Source organism: Chlamydotis macqueenii, chromosome 1 (genome assembly GCF_036417535.1).
Source record: "Chlamydotis macqueenii isolate bChlMac1 chromosome 1, bChlMac1.mat, whole genome shotgun sequence".
NCBI classification, from domain to species: domain Eukaryota; kingdom Metazoa; phylum Chordata; class Aves; order Otidiformes; family Otididae; genus Chlamydotis; species Chlamydotis macqueenii.
Window position 1 is genome coordinate 85,593,410 of NC_141556.1, and position 22,040 is coordinate 85,615,449.

General features: G+C 42.0%; 1 protein-coding gene across 2 annotated transcripts in view; it reads left to right on the forward strand.

Moving 5' to 3' along the window:
- Nucleotides 1-22,040, forward strand: part of LOC104482467 (ephrin type-B receptor 5) — an 81,819-nt gene that overhangs the window by 47,735 nt on the left and 12,044 nt on the right. For both annotated transcript variants that reach the window (XM_086759043.1, XM_086759051.1), the window contains 2 exons: nt 7,266-7,421; nt 8,725-9,063. In XM_086759043.1, coding sequence (XP_086615169.1) covers nt 7,266-7,421; nt 8,725-9,063 — 495 coding nt within the window. The remainder of the gene's footprint in view (nt 1-7,265; nt 7,422-8,724; nt 9,064-22,040) is intronic.

The window sequence follows — 22,040 nt, forward strand, 5'->3', positions numbered from 1 at the left end:
AAACTCAGCTGACTAATGCGTTGGCTCAGGGGCTGTTGTCATGGTTGGAATTTTGGGTTTTTTGATCATGGGGAGGTTTATGCGGCACCAGGCCTGCTGGCAGCTGATGGAGTTCAGCTGTCTCTGAGGGGGAGAAGGATTTTCGTCCATGAGCTGGCGGGGTTAATTGAGAGGGCTTTAAACTAAGCTCGAAGGCGGAATGGGATACAACCGGGCTCACTAGAGATGAGCCTAGGGGTGACGTGCCAAGATTGGGAGTGAAATTGATAGCCCAGCTCAAGTGTATTTACACCAATGCATGCAGCATGGGCAACAAGCACGAGCTGAAAGCCATTGTGCAGCAGAATCATTACGACTTAGTCACCATCACAGAAACGTGGTGGGACGACTTCCATGGCTGGAGTGCTGCAATGAATGACTACAGGCTCTTCAGAAGGGATAGGCAAGGAAGGACAGGCAGTGGGGTGGCTCTGTATGTCAGGGAGTGTTTTGATTGTGTGGGTCTCAATGATGGTGATTATAAGGTTGAATGCTTATGGGTAAGGATGAGGGGGAAGGCCAACAAGGCAGATATACTGCTGGGAGTCTGTTATAGACCACCTAACCATGATGAAGAGGCAGATGAAGCCTCCTACAAGCGGCTGGTGGAAGTCTCATGATTGCTAGCCCTTGTTCTCTTGGGGGATTTCAACTTACCAGACGTCTGCTGGAAATACAACACAGCAGAGAGGAAACAGTCTAGGAGGTTCCTGGAGTGTGTGGAAGATAACTTCCTGACACAGTTGGTGAGTGAGCCTACCAGGGAAGGTGTCTTGCTTGATCTGCTGTTTACAGAGATCTGTTTACCAGATCTGCTGGTGGGAGATGTGGTGGTCGGAGACTGTCTTGGGCTTGGCGATCATGAAATGATAGAGTTTTCAGTTATTGGAGAGGTAAGAAGACGGGTCAGCAAAACCACTACCATGGACTTCCAAAGGGCAGACTTTGGCCTGTTCAGGACACTGGTTGAGAGAGTCCCTTGGGAGACAGTCCTGAAGGGCAAAGGGGTCCAGGAAGGCTGGGCATTGTTCAAGAAGGAAGTCTTAAAGGTGCAGGAGTAGGCTGTCTCCAGGTGCCATGAGACTAACTGATGGGAGAGACAACCAGCCTGGCTGAACAGGGAGCTTTTGCTAGGACTTAGGGGAAAAAGGAGAGTCTACTGCTCTTGGAAGAAGGGGCAGGCAACTCAAGAAGATTACAAGGAGCTCGTTAGGACCTGCAGAGAGAAAATTAGAAAGGCAAAAGCCCAGCTAGAAGTCAATCTGGGCACTGTTGTTAAGCTCCATTCAGTTTTTCACATGTAAGCATCTAAGGCCATCCGAGACACCCTGCTATGGCCAAGACATCTACTGACAGCTAGCAGATACTACAGGGACACTAGAAGACCCAGCACCTACTGGAATGCCATCTGGATGACATAGAGAATGGATACAAGAGGCCTCTCATGTGTATGGACAACTGACTTGCTCCTTGGGTCTTTGCTTAAGAGTGAGCAGAATTGCTCATTAGGTTTCACTGATGGTGTTGAGTGGGGATAGGATTCATCAGTCTGTCATGGGCGTCTGCATACAATACGGACTGAATGACACCTGCCAGTGCTGTTCATGGTCTGCTGAGAATAGCACTTGTCTGTGCTCTGCATAAGTGGGGATTGCCATGCGCTGTTATACTAGTCTCCTCTCTTGATTGTTTTCTTACAGATAGCCTTCTTAGCTCCCTTCTCTCTGTGACGTGGTCACTTAACTGTTTAGGGTTGCTTTTTTTTTTTTGCATTGAAAACCAATTAGCCATCACAGTCAGTGTTTTTTTGTTGTACTTGAGTCATCTTGTAAAAATGATACATTTTAATGGAGACTTTAACTCACGGCTTTGTACCCCTCTTTCATCTATTTCTTTGCGTCACTGAGGGGGAACATGGTAGCCAAAATGGCAGAAATTCCCCGCCTTCTCCCAAAAGAGAGGGTGCATGTGAGGACAGAGAAATATTACTGAAATTTGTTTTTTTGGTAAAACAGCTGGAGTGGAATTTTGTCTAGTTTACTCAGCTGTAGTGAAGTGCTTATAAATGAGCCTGTGTGGCGACTTGGCACTCTGCTTATGTTAAATACAGGACAAGGGGAGATACGTTTACATTAAGTCTGGTACTTTGCTCTCAATGGCAACTGTATCACAAAATCGCTTCAGAAACAAGCCAGGTTCACTCTTAAATGTTTTTAGTATTTTTTTTTATGTCTGCTGCTTGGAGAATCACAGAATAGTTTGGGTTGGAAGGCACCTTTAAAGGTCATCTAGCCCAACCCCCCTGCAAGGAATAGGAACATCTTTAAGTAGATCAGGTTGCTCAGAGCCTCATTCAACCTGGCCTTGAGTGTTTCCAGGGATGGGGCATCCACCATCTCTCTGGGAAACCTGTTCCAGTGTTCCACCACCCTCATTGTAAAAAAAATTTTTCCTTATATCTGTTCTGATTCTACCTCCCTCTATTTTAAATCTGTTATCCTTTGTCCTGTCACAACAGGCCCTGCTGAAGAGTTTCTCCCCGTCTTTCCTGTAGGCCCCCTTTAGGTATTGGAAAGCCACTATAAGCTCTCCCTGGAGCCTCCTCTTCTCCAGGCTGAACAGCCTTAACTCTCTCAGCCTGTCCTCACAGGAGAGGTGCTCCAGCCCTCTTATCATCTTTGTGGCCCTCCTCTGGACTTGCTCCAGCAGGTCCACGTCCTTCTTATGTTGGGGGCTCCAGAGCTGGACACAGTGACACAGTACTCCAGGTGGGATCTCACAAGAGTGGAATAGAGAGGCAGAATCACTTCCCTCGACCTACTGGCCACACTCCTCTTGATGCAGCCCAGGATGTGATTGGCCTTCTGCGCCGCAAGGGCGCATTGCTGGCTCATGTTGAGCTTCTAGTCCCCCAGGTCCCCCCCTGTACCCCCAGGTCCTTCTCCTCAGGGCTGCTCTCAATCCATTCTCTGCCTAGCCTGTATTTGTGCTTAGGATTGCCCCAACCCACATGCAGGATCTTGCACTTGGCCTTGTTGAACTTCATGAGGTTCTCACAGGCCCACCTCTCCATCCTGTTAAGGTCCCTCTGGATGGCATCCCTTCCCTCCGTGCATCGACTGTACCACACAGCTTGGTGTCGTCGGCAGACTTACTGTGGGTGCACTCTATCCCACTGTCCCTGTTGCTGACAAAGATGTTAAACAGGGCCAGTCTCAATACCGATCTCTGAGGAACACCACTTGTCACTGGTCCCCACTTGGACATTGAACTCTTGACCACAACTGTTAGAGTTTGGCCATCCAGCCTATTTGTTATCCACCAAGTGGTCCATCCGTCAGATCCATGTCTCTCCAGTTTAGAGACAAGGATGTTGTGTGAGACAGTGTCAGATGCCTTGCACAAGTCCAGATAGATTACATCAGTTGCTTGTCTCTTGTCCACCAGTGCTGTAACCCTGTCATAGAAGGCCATCAAACTAGTCAGGCATGATTTGCCCTTAGTGAAGTTGTCTTGGCTGTCACCAATCACCTCCTTATATTCCATATACCCTAACATGGTTTCCAGGAGAGTCTGCTAGATGACCTTGCCAGGCACAGAGGTGAGGCTGACTGGCCTGTAGTTACCCGGGTCTTCCTTATTTCCCTTTTTAAAAATGGGGGTTATGTTACCCCTTTTCCAGTCATTGGGAACCTCACCAGACGCCATGACTTCTCAAATATGATGGCCAGTGGCTTAGCAACTTCATCCGCCAGTTCCCTCAGGATCTGCAGATGAATCTCATCAGGTCCCATGGACTTGTGCACCTTCAGGTTCATTAGAACGTACACATTGTGTTGGAAGTGTTTCTCAAAAGCCTGCTTCTTTAACTGTTTGAAGCATTCTTCTGATTTAAACCTGCAATTTACTGTAAAATCACCTGGTTTTGTGCTAACATCGCTCTTCAGCATAAACAATTCTTCATTGACTTTTGAAGTTCTGGGATTACACTCAAGAATAGATGCTGCCTCAACAAGTAAGATATAGCAAGAAACCACTTAAGTGTGACAGCACAAAAAGTATACCATACTGGGCAGTGCTAGGGCAGACAGCAGTGACCTACCTTTGCATATGGTGCAGGCACGTAATGGCAAGGATGGTGCATGGATGAAGAAATTAGATTTTGTGAGGCAAATGTAAAAGAATAGCTCTAAGCATTTGATCTTTAGAATTTGTTACAAGTACTTTCTCCAAAATATTGTCTCTATAGTATTGTACTATATCTGTGGTATGAGTAGATAACATTAGCAGACACTAAGTCCCTATAAAAATATTTGTATTCTTGTTGCGTTGGTTGGCCTCTTGGTTTTTATAAGCAGCTGTTGAATGCTTCTGATCACTTGGAGTGACTGTCCATAGCATTAATGGAATCTTGCATGGCGTTTTAAGCAATAGACTTACTCTGCCTTATATGAACTGGCTTTCTTTACTGAGGTGGTAGTGCTGCTGGAATGTTCATTCCATTACATAAAACCTACAACACTGTACTTTTGCTTAATATCTTTGTCTGACTCATCAAGGGTGTGCCATCCCCGCAGACCTCATCCCTGCATCCCCAGGCTCAACAGGAAGTTGCCAGTAGACTTCAAAGCACCATGTAAAAATAAATGTTTGTTTATTTTTAACACAACTGTGTTTATTTGAAAATAAATTTTATTTACTAAATACCAGACAAATTCTTCTTCATTCACAGCTTTGTCTAGCTTTCCATATAATTTGCAATTGGGCTAGGGATTAATCTACCTGAATTCTCTTAGTGCTACCCTTTAGGGTAAATATGTTTTTGCACTGCAAGGGTAAAGTCTGTATACTCTACAGATTTTCTTTTAGCATCACATAGACTGCAGGCATTATAATTATCTGTTCATTTTCACTAGTCTGACCAGCAGTGAGGTCATTGTCCTGCTTAATCTCAGAGTCTAGTACTGAAGAAAAAGAATCATTCTCCAGGATCTACCTTGACAAATGGAATGAAAGTGCCACTAGTTGTGCGGTGAGTGTGCCATCAAGCCTTGAGAAAAGCTTGAGATGGCATTTGATGCAAGAAAAAACAGATAAGATTACTTGTAAGAAAATATTCACATTCATTTCAGCATTCTCAATTTTGAAATAAGTAAAGGAAGATCTCTGAAAATGGTGAATTTTTGTTGAGTGACTATGTAGTGAGTTGGACAAGAAATTGCCATTCCTAACACACATAGTTTCAGTACAGGTGCATTTACCAAGAAATGTGAAAGTTATTTTCTACGTGTGTGGCTGTTAGCAGAGCCTTAAACTGAAAGAAAGGGATGTAATTTATAAAGTGGACAAAATCTTACTTACTTTTTTGTCCATAGGAACATAGGGACAGATCTTTGCATATGAGAATAATTTGATTTTCTGCTGAATAAAGGCCTGAAGGCAAAGACAGTTGCTCTTTTCTTACCATCATCCGTCACATGCAAAATTACAGTCTCTTCTTCCCCCTTCCTTTCCATATGAAAATGTATGACACTGAATGTGGTAATTTTCTGTGTGCTGGGAAGAATTCATGTTCTGCTATCTAATTGCTGTCATTCAGAGTTATTGAAGTCCCTTTTATGATCTGACCTGTTCCAGGACTTACCATTCTTATCGCAGTATGTGTGGAGGTTACTGTGCAGCCAAGAAGACTTTTGACAGAGAAGATGAAGTAATATAACAGGCACAAAGCTGATGGGATTCTACGGATGTTATTGGCTGTTATGTCTGGACTGCAGCTGTAACCTTTTCAGTTTTGTTAAGGTTTGCATACCTGCAGTCCCACAGTATACATAAAAAATTCTACAATGGGCTTTGAAAACCCAAATGAGAGGGAATTGAACGCATATGAGAAGAAGGTTAGACAAGCAAGCTACTGTGTTTTTTGAAGTTGTTTCTTTGTTAAGAAAGATGCATCAATGGCAACTTGGCACCTATAGTAGGTAGAAACATTTCCAAGTAATTGTTATTGGAGGTGGAAGCCTCTAAGTACAGTAAGTAATAATTATATAGGCTAATTCTGCAGCTGCTGCTGTGGTGTTCCATTTTGGAACATTCATTAGGTAGACTAATTTCCTGTTAACACCTGCATACGATATTCTTCTCTTACACTTTTTTCTTCTTTATATAGCTTTTTGCTATCCTTTGGAATGTTCTGCTTATGGTAATCACTAGGACAGTTCTTCTCTTGAGTGTGTCCCTTGTGTCTTTTGATATCAAATGCCTATCTGGGGTCTAAGTGAAAGTTCCCCATTCCCTGTAAATGGTCTTTATTGTGAAGTTAACTAATGAAATGTCAGTCCACAAATGAACTTTCACCTGAGCTTGTTAATCTGTACAGTCTAAAAGAACTCTATCTGTTTATGTGGAAAGTCAACTTTACAACACTTACTTACAACTTACATAAAAACTGTGGAAGCTTTATCCTAGCGCTTCAACGTAAGATGCAAGCATCTTCTGCTAGGTAATTCAGCATAGCATTTTTACCATACTTGGAATGTGCCACACTCCCGTATTGTTAATAAGTTACTATTTTTTAGATTCTATCTCCCTGTAGGATGGATTTACGTCCTTGTTTCAGCTTTTTGCATAAGCATGTTCCTATGCATTTGAAGATTGAATTAAACTAGCCATTATTGGGAAGTTTCCAGACCTACAGGAAAACAATAGGACTGCCAGTTTGAGTGCCTGCTCCTAATTTTGATGCAAAATCAGCCGTGGTAGCTTTTACTGCTTTCAGCAATGAAACTGTTGAAGGCAGCATAAAAAATATGGTTTTGTGGCTGTGTTGCATGGGGAGAAGGAGATGTGGATAATACCTGTAACTGATATGGCTATTTCCAGACAGATCACATGACTATGCTCTTTGACTTCTACAATGCCAAAGCACTTTGAGTGAGTAATGAGAAGACAATTACTTCAGATGGCCAAAGCTGTCTCTGGACTCATTCTTTTTCATCTACCAGTGAATCAATTGAAGCACCTTTTGTATAGAATAAACTAAACTGTTTTGAAATTGCAACTGTAATGATACATGCTCCATAAGGCAACAAAGCCAGCAGTAGTTACACTATGTGATAGCATCTTCCTACAACAGCAGCAGGAGTTAAATGTAAATAAGATTTTATTGTTTCTGGAATCTGAATTAATGAGTTTCCTGCTTTTGCCTCTTATTTTCCTCCTCTTAGCCTGTCCCCTTGGTTTCTTCAAAGTATCTGTGGGAGACAACCCCTGCCATCTATGCCCTGCCCACAGCCATGCTCCACTGCCAGGTTCCAGTGAATGTGTGTGCCAGAACCACTACTATCGGTCTACTTTGGACAATTCTGATGCTCCCTGCACTGGTAAGTATTTGGACAAAGTGTTTGAAAGCAAGAAGGGCAGTTAATGAGAGAGAACGTGCCCAAATGACCCAGGGAAGTTGCAATTTGTCTCTTCCCATGAGCTCTGAAATAACCCAAAACTTCTCTTTGCTCCTCCAGTTGACTACAGGGTATATCCACTCACTGAATGTAGATGAGAAGGCAGAAGTGTTCCCACATGCTTTTTATAATGTTGATACATTGGGGAAACTGTTTTGAGAATACTGGGCTGTTGTAGTACTAGATACTCAGAAATTAAAAAAAAAACACAAACAAATTTTAGATGACTCATCCAACCTTAAATAAGTCCATTGCAAGTATGCATAAGATACAACTTTTAATGAGAGAATAATATACTAATTTCTCATGAAATGCTAAACTTATTCCATAAATGGGCTAAGTATTGTTCATTGAAGGAATTAACCAGTATTTTCTTCCATTTATCACTGAAAGTGTGAAGACCATATTTACTGCACAGAATTCAAATTCTACAAATGTTATCACGTTTCCCTTGCCCCTTCCCATTGCTGAGTTCAGCCTCTCTGTCCCTGCCCTTCTAGTCTTGCTTTGTGCCTATGCCCAGATTTAGCAGCACAACACTACTGCTTATTTTTACCTTTCTGAACTTTTCACTTTATAGCTCCAGTGTCTTGTCCCATTCTCGTCCCCATGCCATCTTCTCACTCTCTGCATGTTCCTCCTTCTCTTCACAGCCTTTGTGCCAGCAGGAGAAGTGTTGGATGCACAGAATGGGCAGTTTTTCAGCTGTCAGAGTTTACTCCCGGTGCCATTCAGGAATCTGGCTGGCAGCAGGAATAATCATAGGGAAACTGGTGTTCAGTTCCTGCAATAGGCTAACTCAACAGGCTAACTGAAGTCTAAGAGAATTCGGAGATATTAGGCGCCAAAGGAGAGAATTAGAGGCCTCAGTAGAGACAAATCTTTACTAAGCTTGTGCAAAGTTTAAAATTTCAAAGGCTTGGAATTTCCCTACACACTAGCTGTTCTTTTAGGTAAAAGTAAAAGTCACATCCTTGAAACAAAGACCCTTCTTGTTATTTTTTTTTCTCTAAAATGTGGTAGTACAGTTGCTCCTTTGTATCTGTAAGCGTATGTTTGATGTAGCAAAGAATATGTTTTTCTTAGCCTTGTTCAGAGAAACGACTAGAGAAGAGTAAAAATGAGAAGAAAAAGCAACTTGTTCTTTTGTTCTTATCCTCCTGCTTTGTCTTCTCCCCTCCTCCCCTCCTCCACCTCTCTTTTGATCTTTTGTTCTGTCTTCTAGGCATCCCCTCTGCTCCCCGTGACCTTAGCTATGAAATTATTGGCTCCAATGTGCTCCTGACCTGGCGCCTCCCCAAGGACCTAGGCGGCCGCAAGGACGTTTTCTTCAATGTCATCTGCAAAGTATGTCCAGCAGGGTCCTCTGGGCCATGCGTGCGCTGTGGGGACAGTGTACAATTTGAACCACGCCAAGTGGGTCTGACAGAAAGTCGTGTGCAAGTCTCCAACCTCTTGGCCCGTGTGCAGTACACCTTTGAGATCCAGGCTGTCAACTTGGTGACTGAACTGAGTTCAGAAGCACCTCACTATGCCACCATCAATGTTAGCACCAGCCAGTCAGGTGAGGAGACCTCTGCATCTGAGTCCCACAGTTTCCACTTCTGTCTCTCATTTGATTTGCTTTTATCTTTTGAATCTTGTAGCTTTGTCTTGTTACCTGTATGATGTGCCTTTTTTAATCTTGCCCTGCTAGTTCCATGATTTCACTTCTGCCCTTCTCATTTCTGCTTTCTCTGGATGGGCTTTCCTTTCTTCCCTCTTGTCAGAAAAACTGAGTTTAGCAGCTGATGTCATTGTATATGGAAAAAGAGTTGGTTGGGCAGAAGCTGCCCTGAAGAAAATGACAAAGGGAAAGGTAGTTCTGTGGGTCAGACAACGCATGTTGCTTCATTGTGCAAGGCAGGAGACACAATCAGGGTTTGATGGGGATTTTGTGAGCATCAGCTTGCCACAGCAGCATTTAGAGAGCCCTTCTCCATTTCCTCTTCACCTTCTTTATCTCCTACTCTTCTACATTTCATCCTCTTATACTTCAATCAGTTTTTCTAGCATTTTTCACTTTACTTTTTTGTCTTTCTGTGTTTTGAGATACTCTATTTTTCCATCCTTTCTTGTTTCTCTACACCACCTTCCATTCTTCTCATTTCACTTCATTCTCTAGTGCACTTTAACAAGTGTTGTTGAGTGTTTCGTCAAATCTGTCCACCTTTGCCTTGCTGCATATCAAAGTAAGGAATTGGAAAATAAAGGCACAGATGGGCACTGTCTAAAGATGATTATAGAGTTATAAGATACAGATAGGTGCTGTGTTACAGGAAAGAATGTATACAATGATATTTACTCATCACCTAAATATACATGACCCTGGAATGGAGTGTGTTAATTCTGTGCAGTCCTGTGCGTTGTAAAAGGATATGGAAACTACAGTTTTTACAGTTCCGGGAGGGGTTTTAAATGGAATTTTGACAAAGGATCCAGAAACAGAATCACCATTCCTATTTTACTGAAATTGCTCTGGGTTCTTCCACATGCCATGTATTTTCTTTTACATTGTTCCTGCCTGTTTTGAGAAGTGGTCTTGGAGTATTATTCTCCTGCAATAGGACGCAAAGTTAGGGAATTTTTTTTTGCCTTTTACATGGTAGAAATATTAAAATGTATTGTACAGTTGTATCATAGGTGTTGTGATCTTTGTAACTAGGAACTAAACCAGAGTGATGACCACACGAAAACACTAATGGCTTATGTGGGCAGCCAAAGGAAGGGGAGAGATTAGAGTTGAAGAATACGTCAGATTGATGGATAGCATACAGAAGGCTTATATATATGGAGGAAAGTGGTGAACAGCATCAAACAAATTCTGATTTTCTGTAAATATCATATGCAAGGACTGGAGGTGAAGAGAGCCACAGGCACACAAGCATACAGTTCTGCTAAATGTTGACAGTAAGAGACTGGGCATATATTGTTCTTTATAAGCTGGTATGGAGAGGAATTGTACACAGCTTATTTAAGAGGATATAATGAGGAATAGAGTGATGAGGAGGAGAAAGAGGAGTACAGTTTGAACTGAGTGACAGAAAATGTCTGTAAACATTTAGACATGTGTAAATGTTAAACAAATCCCTAATGAGATTCCAGTGTAGTTGTGGAAGCCTCTGTAAAACCAGGCTTTGATAAAGTTCATAAGAAATGCTGTAAAATCAGATGTAGCATCATGATCTTGGTTAAATCATGTATTTTAATTTCTACTTCTATTCTGTGGAGAGAAAGGGAATATATATATACATCCCAAGTCATTTCCTACTATTGGCAGATGCCAGTGGTTTGACAACATCTGTTTCTTCCCTTTAAAATGTTACTTGACAGGTATTGAGTAGCAGAGCATGTATAAGATACCCGGTCCCTTAAGAGGCTGTCTGCAAGTGGTCAGTATTTGTTTACAGTAAAAGATACGGCTGGGTAATTTGTATGGTAGTTCCAGGCAGTTCGTTTGTCTTCTGCTGGGGACACATGGGTGTTCTATTAACATCCTAAATAATTCTGCTTCTTCATCCTTCTCATCTCAGCCGCCTTCATCTGTATCTGAGGTAATTTAATTGACTAGCTGCTTCCTTCTCCTGCCTGGAATCACCAAGTCTGCCATCTTCTTTTGCTTCTGTTTGACTTTTCGATTACTCCTATTCCTCCAGCTGTCTCTTGATGTCTCTGAGTGTGTTGGATGTCTCTCTCTAAGGTGCCTCTCGTGCAGTTTCAGGGGAGGCCAACTTTCTTAAGCATCAGTGTGTACTGAATGGCTTCTTTTTGTGTTTGCTTTTTTTTTTTTCCCCCTTGCTCTTCTTCAAGATCATTAGGAGTGAGCTTGAGATGAACTGCCCTCGATTCATAGTGACAGCTCATACTAACAAGGCCCTGCTTCCTCCATCACGTGGCCTGTCTCATCCATACCCCCTCCTTTCAATCCCTTCAGCAGCTTTTCACTTTAGCATGGCTTCTTCTTGTTGTTATGTTATTATAACAATTATTATTATTACTATTATTATTATACAAGCAGAGATGGACATTTCAGGATCTTATGTTCTGAAAGAGACAAGGAGGACACAGGAAGGCATTAAGGGTATAAGAAAAAGCGAACTAGAGAAAGATAAGCTTTCAGATAAATGACCGTAGCAGAAATTTTCTCTCCATTGAATTAACGGTGACCAAAGAAAGACCCTTCAGCCCTGGCAGCTTCTGAATATTCTGCTTACTCAAACATCAACCAGAGTTCTTTTGCTTATTCCAGTTGCTGATCCAAAAAATCCTCCTCCCCACCCTCTGCCCCATTGTTAGAGATATCTTAGGCAATATTATGTGCTGGAACAGTTCTACTTCTCTTTTTCTTTTTCTCCTGCTCCCTATTCGCTCTTCATCTTTGTCTCCAAAACACTGTTCATCTAAGGGTTTGCTTACCCCTAACAATCTGCTAGCCCTGCTTCAAAGTATGATAGGATTCTTTGGTTACACAATCACATTTTTCTGTGGTAGTCTGATTATGATGTTCCTACTCTTCCTTTTCAGTGACTACATGTTTGAAGGCAGAGTGAGACGGGCTGGCACTGAAAAACTTCTTTTCATTACCAAGACTTAGCCTTCTATAGCAAAAAGCATCTGAAACCTGTTTGGATAGTAATAATAAAACCTGTTTGGGTAGTAATAGTATGACATGCAAATGTGATATGCAGATTACCAGAAGGAAAAACTGTCCAGAGATGAGACAATAGAGAAGGGAATTGTTCTCAGCTCAGGTTTGAAGTGCTGAGGTTGAATAGGTAAAGAAGTGTCAGGATGTATAGAAAGATGTTGGGAGGCTGTTGCAGATAGCATGAACTGCATGAGGAAAGGCTATGATGTCATTGCAGTGGAGTTATGCTTCGTCACAGAGGCGAACCTAACACAAAGAAAGCAAAGAACTTAAAATTCAACTGTATTATTTAAAAAAAAATTAATCTCACTAAAATTTTAGTGATTGTTTTAACAACTTGAAGTGTACTTATCAGGGTAAACAAATAATCCCTTCTCACATTTCAGGACAGAAGTCAGATTTTCATTTAAAGGATTGTGAAAAAGCCTTCTCTGTGCACAGCTGTAACTAGCTGTCCATTTTTTTCGTACACCTTCCACTGAAGCATGTAGTAATGTCTGTTGCTTGTCTGTTGTTACTCATTGAGGCAGCTGTGACGTTCCTAGAAGGAAGAGGAAAAGATAGAGAGAGCAGAGACTTGAATGTTGGAGCAAATCTATGCAGATTTTTAAAAGCAAGCAGATTTTTTTAAGTGAATCCAGACATTATGAGAGCTAACAGAGATATGTGAAGATAAAGGTTATATGACCAGATTGTTTTATACCTGTGAAAAGATATGTAGCAGCCTTTTACATCAGTTGGATTCAGAGCAGTGTGACCTGACAACACCAAAAATCTGTAGAACTGCAGAAATGAAAGCTAGACAGTCTGAAGGATTGTGTAAGAGGTTGAATGGGGACAAGGACAGTTATGGGTAGTGCCAGGAAATTTAAGACGACCTGACAGAAGATTTTCAGGTGAAATGGTGTGAGAAGAGGAAAAGAACTAAATGCCAAGTATGATTATGAGATTATGAAGGGAAATTGATGAGTTATTTGAAGATGTTTGCTTTTCCACAGACAGACAAAATAGTCCAGTAGACTTAGTTGGCAAAAGCAGGGACATAGGCAAGGTGTTTTCTTGATCAAAACAGGAAAGGAATAAAAAGAGAACTATCAAAAGCTCCATACTACTGTGTTTTGCCAGGCTAAAACCAGCAGGTAAAACAAGTAGATTGTGAGCTCTGTGTTCATTGTCCTACGAATGAACTACATTAATTTTCAAAGTAACAAGCTGATTGTTTATTTACAATCTAATTGCCAACCTTGAGCACTTGCCAAAGGTCTCTAAGAATTTAACGGTATTGTTTTCTTCTTACATAGGAACAACAAAAACACTCTCAAGGTGTAATTTTTCCCTTAGTGACATTTGTCAACTTTGCCGTGTTCAGTGGGTTTGCTCAGTTTTGACTGGGACTTAATAAAAACTTCTATGGTCACTCCACAAAAAGAAACTATTCCCATTTCTATCTTTACTGTGCCCTATCTGTGCAGCATAAGCAGAGAATGAGTGTGCTTGTTTTCACATTTCAGGTTTCAGAAACTGTTAAAATGAAGTCATAAACTTTTTGATCAAGTAGAAATAGGAGGTGCATAGTAAAACATGGCACCTTGTGGCATGACGGAATTTTTCCTGTTTGTTGGGCATGAGTGGAACTCATACACAAGAAGTAATAACAATAGAGGTAATGGAAGTAAAATGACTAATTAATTGGCCTTTCTAAAGCACTCTTCATCCACAGGAAGTAAATTACAATGTTATGACAGAAGGCAACCTGAGATACTTTTAAGGAATTTTCAGGTATTTACAGAAAGAGTCAGAACTAAATTGAAGTCTGTGGAAAAGACATAGGATAATTTCAAAATAAAGATAAGACATTAAACACATAAAGAAAGTCATTTCCATGCTGTATCTTCTTCCTTGAAGAAGATCAGTCTGGGAAGTTGTGTGTAAAAAAGCTAGGGTCTTGATGCCATTTGCTTAGAAAATGAGGATAATGAAGAGGTAATGAAGGAGAAACAAGAATATAAGAGTGGTAGATATGGGGCTAGTATTAAAGAATATAGAGACATATTACAGATATAGCTGAGGATGATCAAACCATGTGAAATATAATGAGAGAAACACTGTATGATTTAGAATCTTATAGGGTGAGACGGAAGGGGAAGAAAACCTATAAATAACTAGAAAGAACACATAGGCCCTGGTAGGGTTTGGTTTGAATCCCAATTAAGTGATCACCTGTGAGTCAGTTGTCTGAATTCCTGTTGTAGTCCATGGATGTCTAGTCTATACTGCTGAGTGATTCAGCTGGCTAGAATCAGAAAATGGCTATGCTTGGAAGAGGTCTCTGGAGGACATTTTCTCAAATCCCCTCTGCTCAAGCAGGGTCACCTTGAGCAGGTTGCCAAGGGCTATGTCCAGAACACTTCTGGCTATCTGCAGGCACAGCCTCTCTGGGTAACCTCCTCCAGCGTTTGGCCATCCTCATGGTAAAAAGTGATACCTTGTGTTCAGAGGGAACCTCCTGTGTTTCAGTTTGTGCGCATTACCTCTGGGCCTGTCACTAGGCACCTGAAAAGAGCCTGTCTCTGTCCTCTCTGCATTCTCCCTTTAAGTATTTGTACACATTCGTAAGATCCTTGTAAGTCTCCTCTTCGCCAGGCTGAACAGTCCCAGCCTCTCCTCCTATGAGAGATGCTCCCGTCCCTTAATCATATCTGTGGCTGGATTCTCTCCAGTACGTCCGTGTCTCTCTTGTGCTGGGCAGCCCAGAACTCGAAACAGGGCTCCAAGTGTGGCCTCGCTGGAGCTGAGTAGAGGGGAAAGATCATCTCCCTGAACCTGCTGGCAACCTTCCTCCTAATGCAGCCCAGGATACTGTTAGCCTTCTTTGCCCCAAGGACACATTGCTGGCTCCTGTTCAACTTGGTGTCCACCAGGACCCCCAGGATGCTTTCTGCAAAGCTGCTTTCCACATGGTCAGCCCCCAGCATATGCTGGTTCATGGGATTATTCCTCTCCAGGTGCAGGACTCTGCACTTCCCCTTGTTGAAGGGCATGAGGTTCCTGTCAGCCGATTTCTCCAGCCTATCAAGGTCCCTCTGGATGGCTGGTGTACCCCAGGACCACTGGTGTATCAACCCCTGCTTCTAGTTTTGTATCATCAGCAAACTTGCTGAGGGTACACTCTGCTGCATCATCCATGTCATTAGTGAATATGTTGAATAGTATTGTTCCTGATAATTGACCCCTGGGGTACACTGCTAGGTGCTCGTCTCCCTCTAGACTTCATTCCAGTGATCACCACACTCTGGGCCCAGCTGTTCAGGCAACAATTTCAGTTGACCTCACTGTCTGCTCATCTAGCCCACACTTCATCAGGTTGTCTATGAGGGTGTTATGGGAGACAGTGCTTAAAACCCATACTATGTTCTCCATGAGGATGTTGAGGGAGATAGTGATGAAAGCCTTACTGAAGTCAAGGTAGTCAACATCCACTGCTCTCTTGTTCAAAAATGCAGGCCTCCTGGCATTTTTGCCAGAATTTCTGCTTGTTGGTGTGGACTGTTTTTGCACCTGGAGGAGGTAATCCTTGCACATTAACTAGCTTTTTTTTGGGTCACTCTTCCCACTAGGGCCTTATCCCATGGGACTCCTTCAAAAGGGTTGAATCTGCTCTCCTGAAGTCCAATGCTGTGGGCTTGCTCTTTGTCCTGCTTGCTCTTCTCAGGACCTTAAAATTCACCATCTCCTGGTCACTGCAGCCAAGGTTGCCTTCTGCCTTGAGGTCACCAATGAGCACTTAGAATCATAAAATCATAGAATGGTTAGGGTTGGAAGGGACCTTCAAAGGTCATCTAGTCCAACCCCCCGCAAGAAGCAGGGACATCCCCAACTAGATCAGGTTGCTCAGAGCCTCATCCAACCTGGCCTTGAACGTTTCCAGGGATGGGGCATCCGCCACCTCTCTGGGCAACCTGTTCTGGTGTTCTACCACCCTCATTGTAAAAATGTTTTCCCTAATATCTAATCTAAATCTATCTCCCTCTATTTTGAAACCATTACCCCTAGTCCTGTCACAACAGGACCTACTGAACAGTCTCTCCCCGTCTTTCCTGTAGGCCCCCTTGAGGTACTGGAAGACTGCTATAAGGTCTCTCCTTCCTTGTTTGTGAGCATGAGGTCCAGCAGGGCACCTCCCCTCATTGCCTCCTCTGTTGCTTGTGTCAGGAAGTAGTCACTGATGCTTTCCAGGAAGTTCCTGGATTGCTTATGCCCTGCTGTGTTGCTCCTCCACCAGATATTCGTATGGTTGAAGTCCCCCTTGAGGATCAATGCCTCCGAACATGAGGCTACTTCCGGCTGTCAGATCTCAGCTCCATTTGGTTTTTCACATGTAAGCATCTAAGGCCATCCGAGACACCCTGCTACGGCCAAGACATCTACTAACAGCTAGCAGATACTACAGGGACACTAGAAGACCCAGCACCTACTGGAATGCCATCTGGATGACAGAGAGAATGGATACAAGAGGCCTCTCATGTGTATAGACAACTGACTTGCTTCTTGAGTCTTTGCTTAAGAGTGAGCAGAATTGCTCATTAGGTTCCACTGATGGTGTTGAGTGGGGATAGGATTCATCAGTCTGTCATGGGCGTCTGCACAGAATACGGACTGAATGTCACCTGCCAGTGCTGTTCATGGTCTGCTGAGAATAGCACTTGTCTGTGCTCTGCATAAGTGGGGATTGCCATGCGCTGTTATACTAGTCTGCACTTCCTTCATATTCCGTCTTTACCTAGTGTCCTGGTTCTGGCTAGGATAAAGTTAATTTTCACTGGAGCTGGGAGGGGAGCTGGAGCTAATGGCACCTTGCTGGAGCATACAGTTGGAATAGCTTACCAATTAGCCAACAGCTGGGATAGTTTACCCAAATTAGCCAAAGGGCTATTCCATATCATGTGACATCATGCTCCGTATTTTAAATGAGGATGGAACTTAGGAGGCTGCTGTTGTTACTCGAGAGTGAGCTGGGTGTTAGGATCTACTGTGAGCTGGTGTACTCTGAATCATGTGCTTAGTATATTCTGTTACTGTTTTGGATTTCCCCTCTCTGATTTCTTTTTCCTTTGCTGTTCTGTTACACTGTTTTTATCCCAACCTATGAGTTTTGCCTTTCTTTTTCTCCTGATTCTCCTCCCCGTCCCACTGGGGGAGCAGTGAGGGGGGCTTTGAGTGAGTGGCCATGTAGTATATTAGCTGCTGAGTGGGGCTAAACCATGATGCCTACTCTGTTGATTCAGGTAGATTTTTAGACTTGCACACGTGTTGCTGGTGTGAGCCCATACTACAGTCAAGGACATTAGCTTTATTAGAAAACAGCAGACATTTGTCAAACATCAGTAACTTGGGGAATGTAGCTTTTTCAAGGTACTCAAAATTATCTTAATCCACCCTGTGTGCTATTGCCACGTAGAAGAGTTGCAACTGACAGCCCACAAAAAAAATAGAATCTGGGAGCTCTCTTTAATGGGTGCTTGGACTGCTTTATGGTTTTGATTAGGTTTATACGTGCAAAAGTTTTCAATACATTTGTGATGTTTTAAATACTATTCAAAAAACAGTCCTTTTCCAATCTTCCTTAGAGGTCTGATCTTACAACATGTTGTTTGCACTCAGTGAATAATTAGAATAGAAAACAATAGAATAGTTCTGTTGGAAGGGACCTACAATGATCATCTAGTCTAAGTGCCCAGATAGCTTTATTTTAGGCCCTGTGAATTCGGCTGTCATTAGACATAGACATAGCATATCTCCATTGTTGAACTCCATGTGAAAAGAGCAAAATTAATTATAATGACAAGTCAACATAGATGTGGACGCTTGTATACATGAAACAAGCTTTGAAAGCTATAAACATTTTTAATAGTTGGGATGCATACAAAGGAAAATACTCATCTAGCACTTCTGTGGCAGCAGAGGTAGGGTAGTTCGGGTGTTATCTTAAGACATAAAACCTTGAACTTTATATTTCCTAATTTATTAACACTGGGAGAGTAACTTTATCATACACTTCTGACAGGAAATACGTACTTTTTCCACCCCTAAATACATTCACATATCACATCACCTTAGTACTAGCTTTCACAACACCTTAGTATGAATTTTTTCAAAGGAAAAATCTAGATATCTCTTGCTTGAAGTGGTGGGAGAGCTCCCTGGCCAGTGTTTCCTGTCTCAGAGAGGTAAAGACAACCTGTCTTGCCTTGATTCATAGCTGTTTTTATGACTGAGTATTTTTACTGGTTTTATGACTGAGTATTTTTACTTTTGCCTTAAGTAGTATCTGCTTATTAGGTATATATCACAGAAATGACTTTTTAATACAGCAGACGGCATTGTCCTGGGCATCCCCCCCGATTACCCTGAGTGATGGACATAGCTGGATAGTAGGGACATTCTAGAATGCTGTGGCACATGGTCAAGAGATACAGAGTGTAACTCTGGGTAAAGTTACTCAAGAGACTTTTTCTTATTGCCCAGTATTTCTAATTCCACTAGTTGTAACCTGCTTCTCCATACTGCTCATCTGAGTAGAGTACCATTTATCATCATTATTCTGGTGATAAACGGTGATATACACAGTGCCAGCTCAGGTCTTTGTACCATTGTCAAAAGATAACCTCTTGATGGATAGCTGAAAATTGATAGTATATAGTAACATCAGAATGGATATGTTTTAACTAAAATACAGGTCAAATGTTGCTAGTTGACTTTGAGTATTCCTTCCAGGTAGGGGAAAAATTGTGGACCGGGAAAAAATGAGAAGGGTGAGAAGAAAAACAGTTGGAGGTGGGAAGGAGAGGAATGAAAAGAGATAGGAGGGCAGGACTGGAGGGGATATTTAACTCCAATCATTCTGCAAAATATTCATTCAGAACTAGAAGGAAGTGGGCTCTTCCCTGGCAGTTTAGCTGTGTATTTAGGTTTGCACTTCTTGTGTATGCTTTATGTCTCATCAGAAGGAAGTTAAACTTTTCACAACATTAAAATAGAGCGCAATGTGTCTTGATCAAATGTTAACTGACCAGTTATCGCATTCTCCTCACATTATTATTTGAATATAATGTTCTTAATTTTTGACGCTACATTTTGATGATGGACTTGATGATCTTAGAGATCTTTTCCAACCTTTATGATTCTATGATTCTACATATAGTCTTGGTTAATTGCTGCTGTCTTCCGTCCTTGTCACAACATTGTCATTAGTAGGCGAAGTAGTTGTGCAATCTTGTTTGAAAGACAAATAATTGTAAGAAATAAAAGGGATAAGGATGAGAGAAAACATTTTATTGTTTATACTCTTACATTTTTGTTTCATTTGCATTTTTAACTCGTTCCCACTTGCCTAAGCTGTTTGGAGCCTATTTGAATTGTGTCTTTCAGAATAATTGTATCTTAGTATTAAAAGTAATCTTTTTATCTTTTTCACAATTATGAGGGAAGAAAATGCTATTCTGCAGTTTTTGATCATTTGCCAAATATCTCTGCTTCATTCCTCACATCAAGGAACTTTATGTCTATCGTGTAAAACCAGTGGAATTAGCTGGCAGCTTTTCATTGGCCTGCTTTTTGTGGAAAAATTAAATGTTGCTGAAAATGTTACTTCCATTAGGGAAATGAGTGTTCCCTAGCTGCCCGCTTGGAGATTTCTTGGCAGCATGACATTTTGCTTGCAGATAGAAAGCAAAACTTGAGAAGAGCTTTGTGGACAGATAGCTAACATACTGAAAGATCCTCTTCTAATTATCCTGAAAGTTTTGCTTGGAAATCTCTTCCTAAGAAGAAATTAATATTCTTTTAGCTTTTGCACAAACCCATAGAGTGTATGTGTACATATACTTTCATGGATATTTTTTGTAGAAGTAGATTTTCTTTCTCCAGAGAGCTTCACATGCAAGTGACTTTATCAACTATTCATCTCTCTTCCTGATCTAAGGACTTTTTTTTAGAAGAACTAACTACTTCAGGAAAGGGCCTGCTATTAAATAGGTGTTCTGTATTTCTGTTGTCTTCAGAACATGTGAACAGTCCCTCTAGGAGGACAGAAAAATGAAAAGTAAAACTACCTCAAATAGTAGCTTAGATTGTCTCTCATTGTAATCTAAATTAAGTTCAGTTAACAGTGTTTGAAATCATTAATCATATTATCTTCAAGGTAATATTTTGTTTCCTTCCTGCTGATGTAATGAGTTTCAGGTTAGTGAGAAGTAATGGCAATTACACAAGTCTCAAAATCTTGAACTGAACTTCAGGCCTTTAGAATAGCCAATCAAAAGATTTCTGAAATTGATAGACACAAATTCTTGCTTGCTTTCTGCTTCAGATTCATGCTTCCAAACACCTCTTTTATGTCCCAATCCTTGCCAAATATGTAAAGGAAAGTTGACATTTTCCCACAGTAACAAATACCTGACACCGACTATAAACAACTTAGTATCATAAGGGAATCAATAGATCTAACAGTTCCATCTGGGTAGTATACCAGGCTGGCCTGTTCACCGGAAGACAGAAAATTAGCAAGCTATTTAAGAACAAACAGAAAAACTGCATGTGAAGCTTCCACACTTCCACGCTTAACAATAACCTTTAGGTGGTGGTTCCAGGCAGCAATGCTAGTTAGAAGCCCATTCTGAGAGCTGGGCCTATGAGAACCTCATGAAGTTCAACCAGGCCAAGAGCAAGGTCCTGCACATGGGTCAGGGCAATCCCAAGCACAAATACAGGCTAGGCAGAGAATGGATTGAGAGCAGCCCTGAGGAGAAGGACCTGGGGGTACTGGTGGATGAGAAGCTCAACATGAGCAGCCAATGCTCCCTTGCGGCCCAGAAAAAAAAGCATGACCAAGCAGGTTGAGGGAGGTAATTCTGCCTCTCTATTCCACTCTCGTGAGACCCCACCTGGAGTACTGTATCCAGCTCTGGAGCCCCCAACATAAGAAGGACATGGAATTGTTGCAGCGAGTCCAGAGGAGGGCCACGAAGATGATCAGAAGGCTGGAGCACCTCTCCGATGGAGACAGGCTGAGAGAGTTGGGGCTGTTCAGCTTGGAGAAGGGAAGGCACCTTATAACAGCCTTCCAGTACCTCAGCTGGGCCTACAAGAAAGCTGGAGAGGGACTTTTGACAAGGGCATGTAGTGATAGGAAAAGAGGTGATGACTTTAAAGTGGAAGATTGTAGATTTAGATTGGATATAAGGAAGAAATCCTTTACTTTGAGAGTGGTAAGGCACTGGAACAGTTGGGATGCCCCATCCCTAAAAGTGTTCAAGGCCAGGTTGGATGGGGCTTTGAGCAACCTGATCTGGTGGAAGGTGTACCTGCCCAGGGCAGGGGGATTGAAATTAGATGACCTTTAAGGTTCCACCATTCTGTGATGATTCAGACTGGACTTCTGTGGTTCAATGGCCCACAGAGGGATGAAGAATCTCAAATACAGTGGTAGTTTTGATATCTGCGCAACAGTCCTGACAGGGATTGGCCTTAGATCAAGGAGCTACTCTGAACATAAGGCTGCATATCAAGCTATGAAAATGAGATGCTTTCATTCTCTATGATCTGCAACTGAACTAGGACAACTGAACTGAGGAATGCTTCAAATTGTGTTCCTTAATGCATCAGTGTTCTCATCTGCCTCCATTTCTGGTTTGCAAACATGAATTGGTCATGAAAGGCTTCCAGTACTCTGATAGCCCATACATGATTTTTTTTTTTCCCCAGGCAAAGAATTATAATCTAGGAGAGAGGCAGAAGAGAGGTAGTGAGGTTTTGCTCTGCTTTTGCTCTGATTGTGATCACATTTTTTGTCCAAG